Here is a 12,238-nt window from a genome sequence, read left to right as displayed (position 1 = left end):
AAGAAAGTGTTACTATAATTTGTCTTGATTTTTATCGATTAAAGTTGTTTACTCGATAGAAGATAAAAGTAATTTCTATTTAAAGAAAAGAAATACTAATGACACACTACAATAGCTGAAGATTGTTCCTTAATTAGGTAATCGTTATTCAGGCAAAGGCTTTTTCTTGCTCTGGTAGCAAATTCATGGATCTTTTGTGGACAAGGCTGGGCAAGAACTCCGTTAATTTAGTTATCCAAATAACAAGAGGCTATTAAAGCTATAAGCTATTTTTGACGTGCTGAATGCATGCATGCATGAAACCTAACATAGAAAAGAAAATCATTATTTAAACGGAAGCATGCACCTCCGAAAAGCAAATAAAAGTGTTTGGTTGATTAATAATAAGCTTCCCAAAAATCTTTTTCACATAAGAATGGCAATCTCAAAGAGATCAGTGTTGGCTGTGTTGGTTATTGCTCTTGTGGTGTGCTCAGCTTTCCCTGAACAAGCAGAAGGTGGGGGCAAACGCGGCTTTAATAAAGCAGGAGCAAGCAGAGGCAGCACCATCACTCCATGCAAGAAAAAGCCTGCATTGTGCAAAGTTCCATTGGGCAAAAAATTGTTAAGAGGTTGCGAAGGCCCAAATGTATGTCCCTGATTCGCATCAACTCGATCGATGCTAGCTGCATAAGCACCTCCTAATACTTATGCATAATGAATAAATAACTCATTTACCTCTATTACAATAAATATATGTAATACGGGGTTTGTTTTTCTTTTTCTATGTTTTAAATGGAGATTCCATAGTTATGGTCCCAATGTAATGTTGAATAATTATCTCTCTATATATGTATTAATTAGTTAATGTAACGAAATTTGAATATATTTCTTCCTTTCATTTTATTTAAAGTTTTGATAATTTTAGTTTTTTTAATTCTATTTCATTAAAAAAAATATTTACACATGTATTTAAATAAAAAATAATTCATATTATCACTAAAAAAATGCAATGAAAAATGAATGGTAAATTTAATAAAAATTAAATCAAAAGTAATGAATTAATGATAAATTTTTTTACATGTCTAGCATTTAAATTAACATGGCAAAGTTAAGAAATAATTATTTTGTAAACTTATACTCTCATTTTTCTAATCTTTAAAATTTTTCAAACAAACTTTCACAAGATTGACTAATTATAGGTTAAATTAGTATTTTTTTATACCTTTTATTTATTTAATTTAATTTAGTTTCTCAACTTTCAAAACTAATGCAATATTATCCTTTTCTTCCAATTAAATTAACACGGGTTAACTTTGTGGTTTTTAACTATTATTACTTATACATATTGGCGACTTATAATTGCCACAAATATTTTTATTATGATTTAAATATATTTTTAATTCATCAAATTTTAAATTAGTTTTTTTTAATCTCTATAATTTCAAAAAATAAATTATTTTAGTTTTTATATTTAAATTTTGTTAGAAAATATGTTAAATATTATCACATAAAACCTATTTACTACTATTCTGTTAGTAAAAACATCACATTAAACTCAATTGATATTATATATAACTATCTCAATTTGTTATTTTTCAGACATGTTATTAGTGACATGAAAGGATTAAAATAAGTTTTATAAAAATTATAAAAATTAAAAATAACAATTTTAAATTTGAAGGAGAAGGAGAAGGAGAAGGAGAAGAAGAAGGAGAAGGAGAAGGAGAAGAAGGAGGAGAAGAAGGGGGAGGAGAAGGAGGAGGAGGAGGAGGAGGAGCAGTAGCAGGAGGAAGAGGAGGAGGAGAAGAAGAAATATCACATTAAACCCAATTGATACTAATTATCTCAATTTGTTATTTTCGGATACGTTAGTAATGACCTGAATAATTAAAATAATATTTTTAAAAATTACATGATTAAAAATAACAATTTTTTGTTATTTTCGGATACGTTATTAGTGACTTGAATAATTAAAATAATATTTTTAAAAATTACATGATTAAAAATAACAATTTTAAGTTTCAAGGACAAAAATAAATTTATTTTAAATTTGAGGAACTAAAAATAAATTTAAGATAAATTTTATTTACAAAAACATAATAAAAAAACATACTTTAACAAAATGAAATATATTATATTAACATCATGGACCTTTAAAATCATTATTATAATAATTTAATTTAATTTTATTAATAAAGTAAAATTAAAATTTTTAACTAATCACGAAACTTTTTAAACTAACTGAAACTCAAAAATTGGAAGAGAAACATCTTGAAATGTATTCATTCCTTCGGGAACACAGACTCAACATTGATCCAATTTGCAAGTTATATTTCCATTTCTATTGTTTTTTATATTATAAAATTATTTTTCATTTGTATTATTTCTTTATATTATAAAATCATTTCCTTTGTTAGGAGAATCATTCTTGGCTTATCTTCTCTTGACGTGGCACTACCATTTCCCATTTCTTCTATATTTTTGAAGTTTCTTAAAAAATCTCATAGATGAAAGATCAAACGAAGTTTGGAGGGGAAATTATTCCTCCTTGAAACTATTCCATCATAGTTTTACAAAGGTATGCACATATAATTATATAAAATTATTTTATAAATTAATTTCCTCTTAATTTTTCTTAGTTAATATAGTTTTATATTTTACTAGTAATATATGTATGTATTTATAAGGAAAAATCTACTAATTTTATGAGTAAATCTTAATACTTACTCCACTCAATAATTTATGTTGCATATCAAATTTTAATTATTCAATCATTAAATTAAAAGTTAATAATGTATAAATCAAGTTTACAATTTTAAAAAAATTTGAAAATCATTTATATAAATTTTGATATTGAAATAAAAAGACTAATCCAAAATGATTTTTGTTTCGTATGTAATCTATCCAAAAATGACTTGGTTAGCTTGGTTCGGAATCAGATTGACCTGAAAAAAATAAAATAAAACTAGCCTAACCCGATATTATAATTGATTCGGACCTAATTTTTTTCATAAATCCCCTAAAATGGCTTTTTTTTTTTTTTTTTATACATAAAATGCCTTTATGATGAAAACAAAAATATAACAGTACACATGGTAGTAAATAACTGTACAATTATAAATTCAGAGTTTAGATATGTAATTTGTACAAGTATGGTAATTGTAAATATTATACATAAACTATGGTTTGCCCCTAAAGGAAGGGGACAAATGACTGAGTTACAAAGTATAAAACGACAATAAGTTAAAAAAAAAAAAATGTCCACTATCAGTCAGTTGTTCTCATGATTCCATAATCTGCCATCAGTCTAGAAGAGCCAATACTTTTTTCTGGGCACTTTAGAAGGAACATCTGTAAATTCATTGAACAAATAAAATATGAGCATATTGTTTGATAGCACTTATGAAGCTATAAAGAGAAGACAGGGATAGAAAGAAGAAAAATTAATCAGTACATCACCTCCGCTAGTGTACAAAGAGTTATAGTGCACTTCACTCCAAAAGCTTAGCCATAGCTCTACAAATCAAAGAAGAAATAAATCACATAACAACTCAAAGAAATATAAAGCCTGGAGTTACCAGTTAGAAGTAAAAACTATGGATGAAAATAATTTCTTGTGCTAACTTGTCATCTTATAATCATTAAAATACAAATTCATCCAATAGCTAAGCTATTTGAAAGATCAAGAAATGAATTTAATTTAAAGGGAACATATTGTCACTCCTACTTGAATTTTTTTAATATTTAAAATACATTTTTTTTAATTTTAAATAAACTCTTTTTTTTTTAATAATCAAACTAATAATTTAGAAAATTTTACTCAAATAGGAATGACGAATGAGAATAAATATATTTGAGTGACAGTAGGCATTCCCTAATATAAGATCTCTAAAAGCCGTTTGAGATAAACAACGCTACTAAGTAATTAGATTCTATGATATTAATTCTAACTTCTAAGTCATGACACCATTATGAAGGGCACCCCTCACATTAATTTCTTCTGGGTTAAATAACTTTTTGGTCCAGTATCATCATTTGAATTTTGGTTCCTATAACAACCATAAGACTTAAGGGGCACTGGTCTGCACTATTATTACGGTAATCAAAGAGACTCTCGGTATTCATTGGTCACTGAGATTAAATTACACTTTTAGACAACAGAAGAGTAAATGAAAATTTCAAATAAGGGCAAACGAGACAAAATGTTAGACAAAGTAACATTAACAATACTTACCTCTTGTAGGGCTTTTGTCAGTTGGAAGGATCTCAACATAGCAAGTGTCTCTGAAAGAGGTGACTAAACAAACTTTGGCATCAAACTGAAGAAAAAACCATGAGTAATCAGAAATCAATTTTTAACAAAAATAGCAAACAAATCTAAGTATCGAAATGATAAATAAATAAATGCAGAAATAAAAAATAATAATAATAATAATAAAAGTCGTAATGAGCACCCTAAAATCGGGAAATTACAAGAAGCGAAGAAAATAACATATTGTTACAGCACTAGTCCTTGGGAAGAGGCCAACCCCAAAACAAGCCTTGTTGGGTGGGAGAGCCTCATGTCTTAGATACAACATTGAGCTGATTGAAACTGGATCAGAAACTAGAATGAAATGAGATTTTATTGATCAAACCATATCCCTAATTCCCAATCCTGTATCACTGTGATACTAGAATTGGCAAAGGAAAAATCAATAAGAATAATGAAACGAACTCCTAGGAATTCAAGAGTCTGGTCCCTACCACCCAAAACTAATTCTCACCTTCTAATTATCTTCCTCGATCATCTTCTGCCTCAATTTATAACAGTATAACTAACAATTTTAACAGGTTATTACGCCTACTCTAAACTGACAAGGCGTAATTAACATGGCCAATCGAAACATAAGCTTCCACATTTACTCGGTGTTTCACAGTCCATCCCGAACAAAAAATTATAAGAAAACAGAGAGTCTAATAGGCTAAAAATTACAACCAAGCTATTAAAATCTCTTGGTACTAAAAACTACCGAGTGATACTCACTAAAGTCAATCATATACAGAACAAAAATGAGCCCCTTTTTGTTTGCCAATTGATGTTACTATATAATTTTGTGGGATTGATGTATCGAAAAAAGAATTAAAAGGGGTTATACGTTTAGAAGCAAGCACATCCCAAAAGTACTATTTAGATTCAAGAATTTAGCCCACACAATACCTGAAGTTTTTTTTTTCTTTTTCTTTTAAACTGAATAGACTAGTTAAAGCAGAAATGGGCCTACATTCCTTCTCGGCAATAAGTGCACCCTAAAATTACTCAGATTCACATGGAAACTTGACAAGGCATGTATCAGCTCATGGATAGGAAACTCTTTCTACCCACTATTATCTATCTATGAGGAAGGAAGGTGGCACTTTAAATCCCTACTTGTGAAGAAGAATTATGAGCAATGATAGGGTTGTCATTATGAGTATGGGCCAGGAGAAGTGGAGCAGCCAAAGAACAAGTGCGACACCTATTTTAAAGGATTACAGAATTATTCAGGAATTCAGTTTTATAACATTTTCTTAAGTTTTTCTACTTAAGTTACCTCCTCATTGAGCTACAAAACTCACTCCTTAGTTGTCATTCATATTTCAAGTAATGACTAGGCTATTCCTTAAGGACCTACTTGCTGTGGGAAGACCATCTAAAGCTGCTGTTGTGAATTTTCAAAGTTTTCTTTGTAAATCTTATGTTCAATAATCTATAAGAGTTTGTAAAGTTTTAGACTGTTGGAAATGATTTGTAGAGTGAAACCAGATTTGTTTTGGCGTACTTTGTATTTTGATAAACAAAACTCATTTTTTAGAATTGAACTTGGTTGAAAGGGAATATTTTAGGCTTCAGAGCTAGGGAGACATTTCTAATTCTAGCCATTCATGAGCCTTAAGTTTGGGTTTTGATAGGTGAGAAAAACATCGTTTGGTGATAATTGGTATGGAAGATCAAAAGGGATATGATTTCAATAGCCTGTTTGGTAATTGTAGTACATTATAAAACTCAATACTAGTGTGGCTCTTTTCCAAGTGAGATCCAAAAACCAATTCAAACCAATAATAATAAAAAATAGTTTTTCAATTTTGAGTCCTCGATTAGATTTTGATAATTCTTTTTTTGGACCAATTTAGCAGTTTGTAATTGGATTTAACACCCCTACTTAGAAGCCTAAAGGAAAAGAGAAACTATTTGAAATAAGATGAAACTCACTCAATTAATTGACGGGAAACTCTTACAAAGGGTTAGCATTTATGAATTTGGCGAGTGTAATAATCACAATTAATTAAAAAAATTAATAGTTGATATTATAATTAATTTTAAATTTTATTATATATGTATTTAATTTTATCATAATTCTCAATCGTTGATTTTATAATCATTGATTATGAGTGCACTCTAATCCACCAGAAAATGGTAGCCCTAATGTGCAATAGATAAAATTAATCTCCAATAAATATATTATTTGTGTAGCAAGCTTAGTGTGTGGGTATGATTTATATGCTCTAACTTAAGGTGGGGCATGTTAAATATATATTGGCATGAACCAACTATCTCAAAAGATTAAGCTGTAAGGTGGAGACACAAATGGTTTTATATTATATATCTAGCAATAGTAATATAGCTTAATATAGTTCATAGGTTCACTATGCATATGATTTTAGGTCCAGATCTTCGTATATATTTCAATTAAGGAAACTAGGACATGCATATTCATTATTAGACCAATATACAATTTAGCTGTCTGTATGTCCGCAGTGTGCATTTTACACATTTTCAGCATATGCTTCTCTTTTCTATCTCTTTATTAACAACAGTGAGCCCAAGGACCATAGTTTTGTTATAAGCATCAATCAAGAACATACAACCATTTATATTAGATGACATTCAACACGTGGTCAATTCTAATTGATGCAGTACGTTATTTTATTTCTTCCAATTAATTGGATATACAGAAAATTGAAAGATAAAAAGAAGTGCACAGTCCTTACTTCTTTCAAATTTATCTGTTAATACAAAGAATTTTACATTTGGAGTATTTTTATTTTTATAATAAGAAAATAGGGAAAATCCTTTTACAACAAATGTCCTAATTTTTTCTATTGAAAACAATGCAAAGTAGGTTGATGGCATAAAAGTAGTACAAGACACAAGCTATTGAAGAAATGTTTTCTCACAGAGACCAACTTTTTGATTAAGTATCACATAATGATGCTTTATATTTTTCTAGGTATATCACTGTCTTCTTGATTGTACAACATAGTCCTTAGAATGAAAGATTGTCAACAAACATGTAGTTCAGAGGAAAAAAATAAGAAACTTTTAATGCTCAAGTATAGATCTATAGAATTTAGATAACTTACACGGTCTGCAGCCGCTTGTAGAGTAACATGATCTCCCCACTCCCCTGATCTATTGACAGACAACATACAAATATTAAATTAGTGTTTACCATCAATATTACATGCTCTCCAAAATCAAAGCAAAAATGACACCAACTGTTATCTGACTTTTTCATCTTCTTCAAGTAGCTTTTGTACTCCATTGGTACATAACCTTCATACAATTTTTTGTGATGCTTTAGCTGGGGAAAATAAGAGAAGCCAAACAAGAAAATATAAATGAGAATGTGAAATTAGTAGAGAAACAGACTTGAATGTCTCCCACTCAGAAAACAGAATACTACAGTATTAAACATCGCCCAACTGTCTATAGACAATTACGCATAAATAGCATGAGGGGTAAAAAAGGGTGAAGAGTGAAAACGATGCAGAGTGTCATTGAAAATTTTCAAAATAGCCAAAGAAATTAGTGTAACCTGCTTTATAACCTGCCTCCTTACATACTTGTGGTGCTCAGGATTCCGGAACAACTGATCTGCTAAAGCTCGAAACTGTCCAGCAAGACTTCATAGATATTACACAAAATATATCGAAGGGAAAGGAACATAAAACAAAAGTACCAATTGACGAGAAAACTGTAAGCTGGCATAAAAAACAAATTCCAACGAAGTAGAAAAACCTGGCAATTCCCGTCACCCTCCATCTGTAGTTCTGCCAAACCATATGTAACTAACCTGTAGACAATGATGCAGCATAATTATTAGGTAAAACAAAATACCTTACGCTTAAAAACATAATTTTGGTTCACACAAACTGCTCTGGCCCATGCTTCTAAACCATTATCATTGACTTAGGTACAACTCACTATAGCACGAACTTTCCAATCAAGTTACAACTTGAGAATTCAACTTAGGCTTCCTTTTCAAAAATAGTGAAAAGAAATTCAAAACCCCATGGAAATTGAAAATTAGAAGTATGATAGACTTCTCAAATAGCATGTTATCTATCCTCCTCATCATTATGACAATAATAAGGTTGAGGAGATTGAACACGTTTGCTTCTTATTAATTTCAATTAGCAAAGGCTGCATGGAAGGCGATATTGAAATTCATTCCGAAGGGAAAAGGCAAATATGTAAAAACTAAAAGTAATAACTGTACATTAAGCTAGTCTATACCTTTCAGACAGCCTCACGTGGTCTACTGTTGCGTCGTTTACATCAGGAATTTCTCCATTAACACGGGGAGTGTGCTGCCAAGTGCCAACATACTGAATTAGTATTCTCATCCAAAAACAGATAACAGTATACAAATAGGAGAAAAGGCATAAATAATGCAGGTGACAATTGATATATAAAGCTTTGACAATTTCGGAAGTTATGTTTCATCACGTTAATTGTTAACACAAGTTCCACTCTATTAGAGATCTCACATTAACTAGTAACCTTACTTATATTATAAGCTTTATTTTTAGTCGATGTGGAATCTCCAATACACTCAACTCCTAAATTGGTGCCACAAACTACATTTTGTACAGTATTCCTTCTGTTCAGTTTGCATTGTCAAAGCATCCATCATCTCCTATATTTGACAAGACTTTATTTATTAGCTTTCTAATGATTAACGGAGCGAGTTGGTTCGGATGGAAAGGAATATGGTCCCTTAAGCGTGTGGTTGGCCCCAGGTACAATCTTTCTTTTTTTTGGTACCAACCCCACGTTCAATCTAAATTCGCTTAAGCATACTTTAGCAAATTAAAAAAATACAAAACATAAATTGGGAGTGATTATAATTTTATAAATAATAGGTTTAAAAATGTATTTTTTTTATTTTAGGCTCTTAAAAAAATTTATTTACTTTTTCCTCCTATATTTAATAAAGTAATATGATTTTAATCTTTCATTATCCATTGTTTATTCCTGGATTTTAGCTGCCGATTACAAAGAAAAAATACGTTATTTTATTGTAGATAAATAAAAATTTATAAGATCTAAAAAGAAATAAAAAAGGTGAATCCATTGTAATAAAGCATGATTCTCCTATCTTACCGGTATAGAATCTAAATGTGAAAGTCTCTTTCCAAGCTTGTTCTCTGCCTTGAGATTTTCTTCCTCAGCTAATATGGTTGCAATAGTTTGGTCATCCTCTGTATCCAGAAATATGCTATTCAAACTTGAGCTCGAGCTCCCACTCCCATTCCTCATCTTCTCGCTCATCATATTTTCCTCAACAATAACCTTCAAACCAACTACATATCCAAAAATAAATAAATAAATAAGCAATAAATCAATCGCCTATTTATAACATCACATGTAGAACAATCCAGCAAAAAAATAATATGAATAAAGAAAATCTAGAAAACAAAAGGAGATCTTCAATGTAATTTTTTATGCAACAATTTTAAGGGGGAAAGGACCTAAAACATTGATTATTTAAAATAAGAGGAAAATGGAAGCTAACAGAAAAGAAATTATATCCGAACCAAATCCTTCCTTGAGTTCCTTTGGATGGGGTAGAGAGAAACGACAGAAAGACGAAACGAAACGGGGAAGAGTGATTAATGAGAGATGAATAGAAGTTGAATGAGAAGTGAAGAAAAGTAGGTGTAGTGTTGGAGGAAACAGTTGGTTTTCGTTTTGGGGGAAAGAAAGAAAAGGCCTACACGGTAGCTTTGCGTCGGCGTGAGCCGTCTATTTTTTATTTTTTCAAAATCTTCTAATTTGACCACTCTTATTTACTTCTTATTTAGTCAAATGTAAATTAATAAAAGTAATGACTAATTAATTTTTATTTAATCATAGATTATACTATATATATGAAACAAACATGAACTAATTAATGGAATACAAACCCCAAGCGTGTGGTTCAGCGGTAGGGGTTGATCCACGCTTAAGCAAGGTCAAGAGTTCGAATCCTACCTTGTGTATGCAGCAGCGTTAAATCTTGGGGCCAGCTATCCCATTCCCACCCTTTGAGGTGCCTCCAACTCCGGAACGAACCTAATTAATGGAGTACCAAACTTTTGTCCGTACAATACAACAAATTATACAAGAACCGACTAATTCGTCAGAACAGTGTTATTGGATTTGGATGCACTAAATACGTAATTAGAGTTTCAAATATTAATTGGTACTACTATATGTATGAAAATAACACATAGGAGTGTCAGCTGATATCCTACCAGAGAAGTTTATTTTAAGTTATCTTTATTTATTCTTGATAATATACAGAATGAGAAAAATTATTATTTTCATGTTTGTTAAAAAAATTATGTAATAATATTTTTTAATATTTTTTTATTTTCGAAAAAGTGATATTCTTATGAATAGGAGAGTTTTACTTTCATGATAGAAGAGTGAGTAAACGATACTTACATAAGAATATTAGAGGTTACTTTTTATAACTCTTATAACTTTTATTTTTATTTAAATTATTTTAAATTATAAAAAATATTCCAAAGGAACTATACATCTTTTTTTTTTATATTCCTTAGAATAACATTACATATGATATTATTCATAAGAATATGATTCTTAAGAATATAATATTGTTGTTTGAAAAACATTTATCAAGATATTATAAATACCAAGAAATTAACTAAAATATTGTTTGCAATTAGTGATTGATGATTTTTTTAAAAAAATTAACTTAAATATGATTTTTATATGTAATTAACATATTTTTCTATGATTTTTTTAAATTATCTATATAAAATTCAAAAAATTATTTTTCTTTTTCTATTAGTCCAACATTATTACAAAAATGTTAATTTTTCATTATATATTATGTTTAAAAAAATAATACAATGATGTCATTATATATTACATAAACAAAATGTTATACCATTTATATCATATTGATATATTATCATATTATCGTATATCACATGTTAGTATAACGTGTCACATCTAAAATAGTATCATGTCAACATTATAATAGAATAAAAAAAATGAAATATATATATATATATATATATGAAAAAATAAAATTACATGAACTTAAAAAGAGAAAAAGAGAGTGATACATATTTGTAGACACAAATAAATATCTAAGCCTCCAATATACTAAACAAGATATGTTTAAAATTAATACAATTTAATATTTAATAACAAATTTTTTAATAATTATTTTTTTACTCACTTTTCTTTGATTTTTCCTTGTTCAACGATGACTTACACATGACATAAATACATCAAAATTTTCACTGACACATCATTTCTCTCCTTTTTCACATGCACATGGCTTACAAGAAGAAAAAAGAATTACACACCTTCACCCTTAATTATAGTCATCACTTTTGTCTAAGTTACAATCTCGTTGGACAAGGTGACTCACACATTGTATGAACAATTTAAATTTTTTCACTTGCCACGCTTCTTTTTTTTTTTTTTTTTTTCACATACACATACCTCACAATGAAAATAATATACACACCCCAAGCCTTAATTATAATAACTATTAGTTCATCTTCGGTGTAGTCACTTTAAGACTACCTTAACCATAATTTCAATGGTGATGGTTTACTCTTATATTATAAAGAGATAGTATGGATTTACTCTTATATTAACAAACCACCCACTTATTTTTAAATATTATGATTTGTAAATAGATTGGTTCTCGTTGGCTTGTAATGATCATGAGTAAATTATATTCATTTTTTTATCTATAAATCACTAAGTTAGTCATAATTGATTTTAAAATCCACAAATTCTAAAAAAAGTCTTTAGAAGGTATATTATATTAGGATTTCAATAAATTTGAAAAGACTTCTTTTATTATAAAAAAAATCTTGTAGTATTCAATCAAAATTATTTTTAATATAAAAAAGTCATGTGTTATTCAATCAAGATAATCAATATTTTTTTAAAGTTTGTCAAAATTTAGTGGTATTCAAT

At 29.0% G+C, this 12,238-nt stretch overlaps 1 protein-coding gene across 2 annotated transcripts; it reads right to left on the bottom strand.

Annotated features, from left to right (window-relative positions):
* Window positions 1–3,075: 3,075 nt before the first annotated feature.
* On the bottom strand, window positions 3,076–10,028 carry LOC109797291 (Cysteine proteinases superfamily protein). 2 transcript variants are annotated; one of them, XM_020357278.3, is made up of 10 exons: window positions 9,804–10,028; window positions 9,392–9,591; window positions 8,522–8,595; window positions 8,024–8,078; window positions 7,821–7,895; window positions 7,513–7,586; window positions 7,366–7,414; window positions 4,217–4,301; window positions 3,442–3,498; window positions 3,076–3,333 (listed from the first exon to the last, which is right to left on the bottom strand). In XM_020357278.3, the coding sequence occupies exons 2-10, from the start codon at window positions 9,560–9,562 to the stop codon at window positions 3,290–3,292; spliced, it is 684 nt and encodes a 227-aa protein (XP_020212867.1). In that variant the 5' UTR covers window positions 9,563–9,591; window positions 9,804–10,028; the 3' UTR covers window positions 3,076–3,289. The 2 variants fall into 2 exon arrangements, with proteins under 2 accessions (XP_020212867.1, XP_020212866.1); XM_020357277.3 differs by having other exon boundaries at window positions 9,826–10,026.
* Between the last annotated feature and the right edge of the window lie 2,210 nt (window positions 10,029–12,238).

Source organism: Cajanus cajan, chromosome 6 (assembly GCF_000230855.2).
Source record: "Cajanus cajan strain Asha chromosome 6, NIPB_CcT2T_4, whole genome shotgun sequence".
NCBI classification, from domain to species: Eukaryota; Viridiplantae; Streptophyta; class Magnoliopsida; order Fabales; family Fabaceae; genus Cajanus; species Cajanus cajan.
This window is presented reverse-complemented; position numbering and strand designations above follow the sequence as displayed.

Bases quoted from the DNA above. Each gene is read 5' to 3' on its own strand.
- LOC109797291 (XM_020357278.3), bottom strand. From the start codon at position 9,562: ATGATGAGCGAGAAGATGAGGAATGGGAGTGGGAGCTCGAGCTCAAGT. The intron at 8,596-9,391 runs GTAAGATAGGAG...GGCACTTGGCAG, and splicing joins CACATTTAGATTCTATACCG to CACACTCCCCGTGTTAATGG. The intron at 3,499-4,216 runs GTAAGTATTGTT...TTTGATTTGTAG, and splicing joins TGACAAAAGCCCTACAAGAG to AGCTATGGCTAAGCTTTTGG.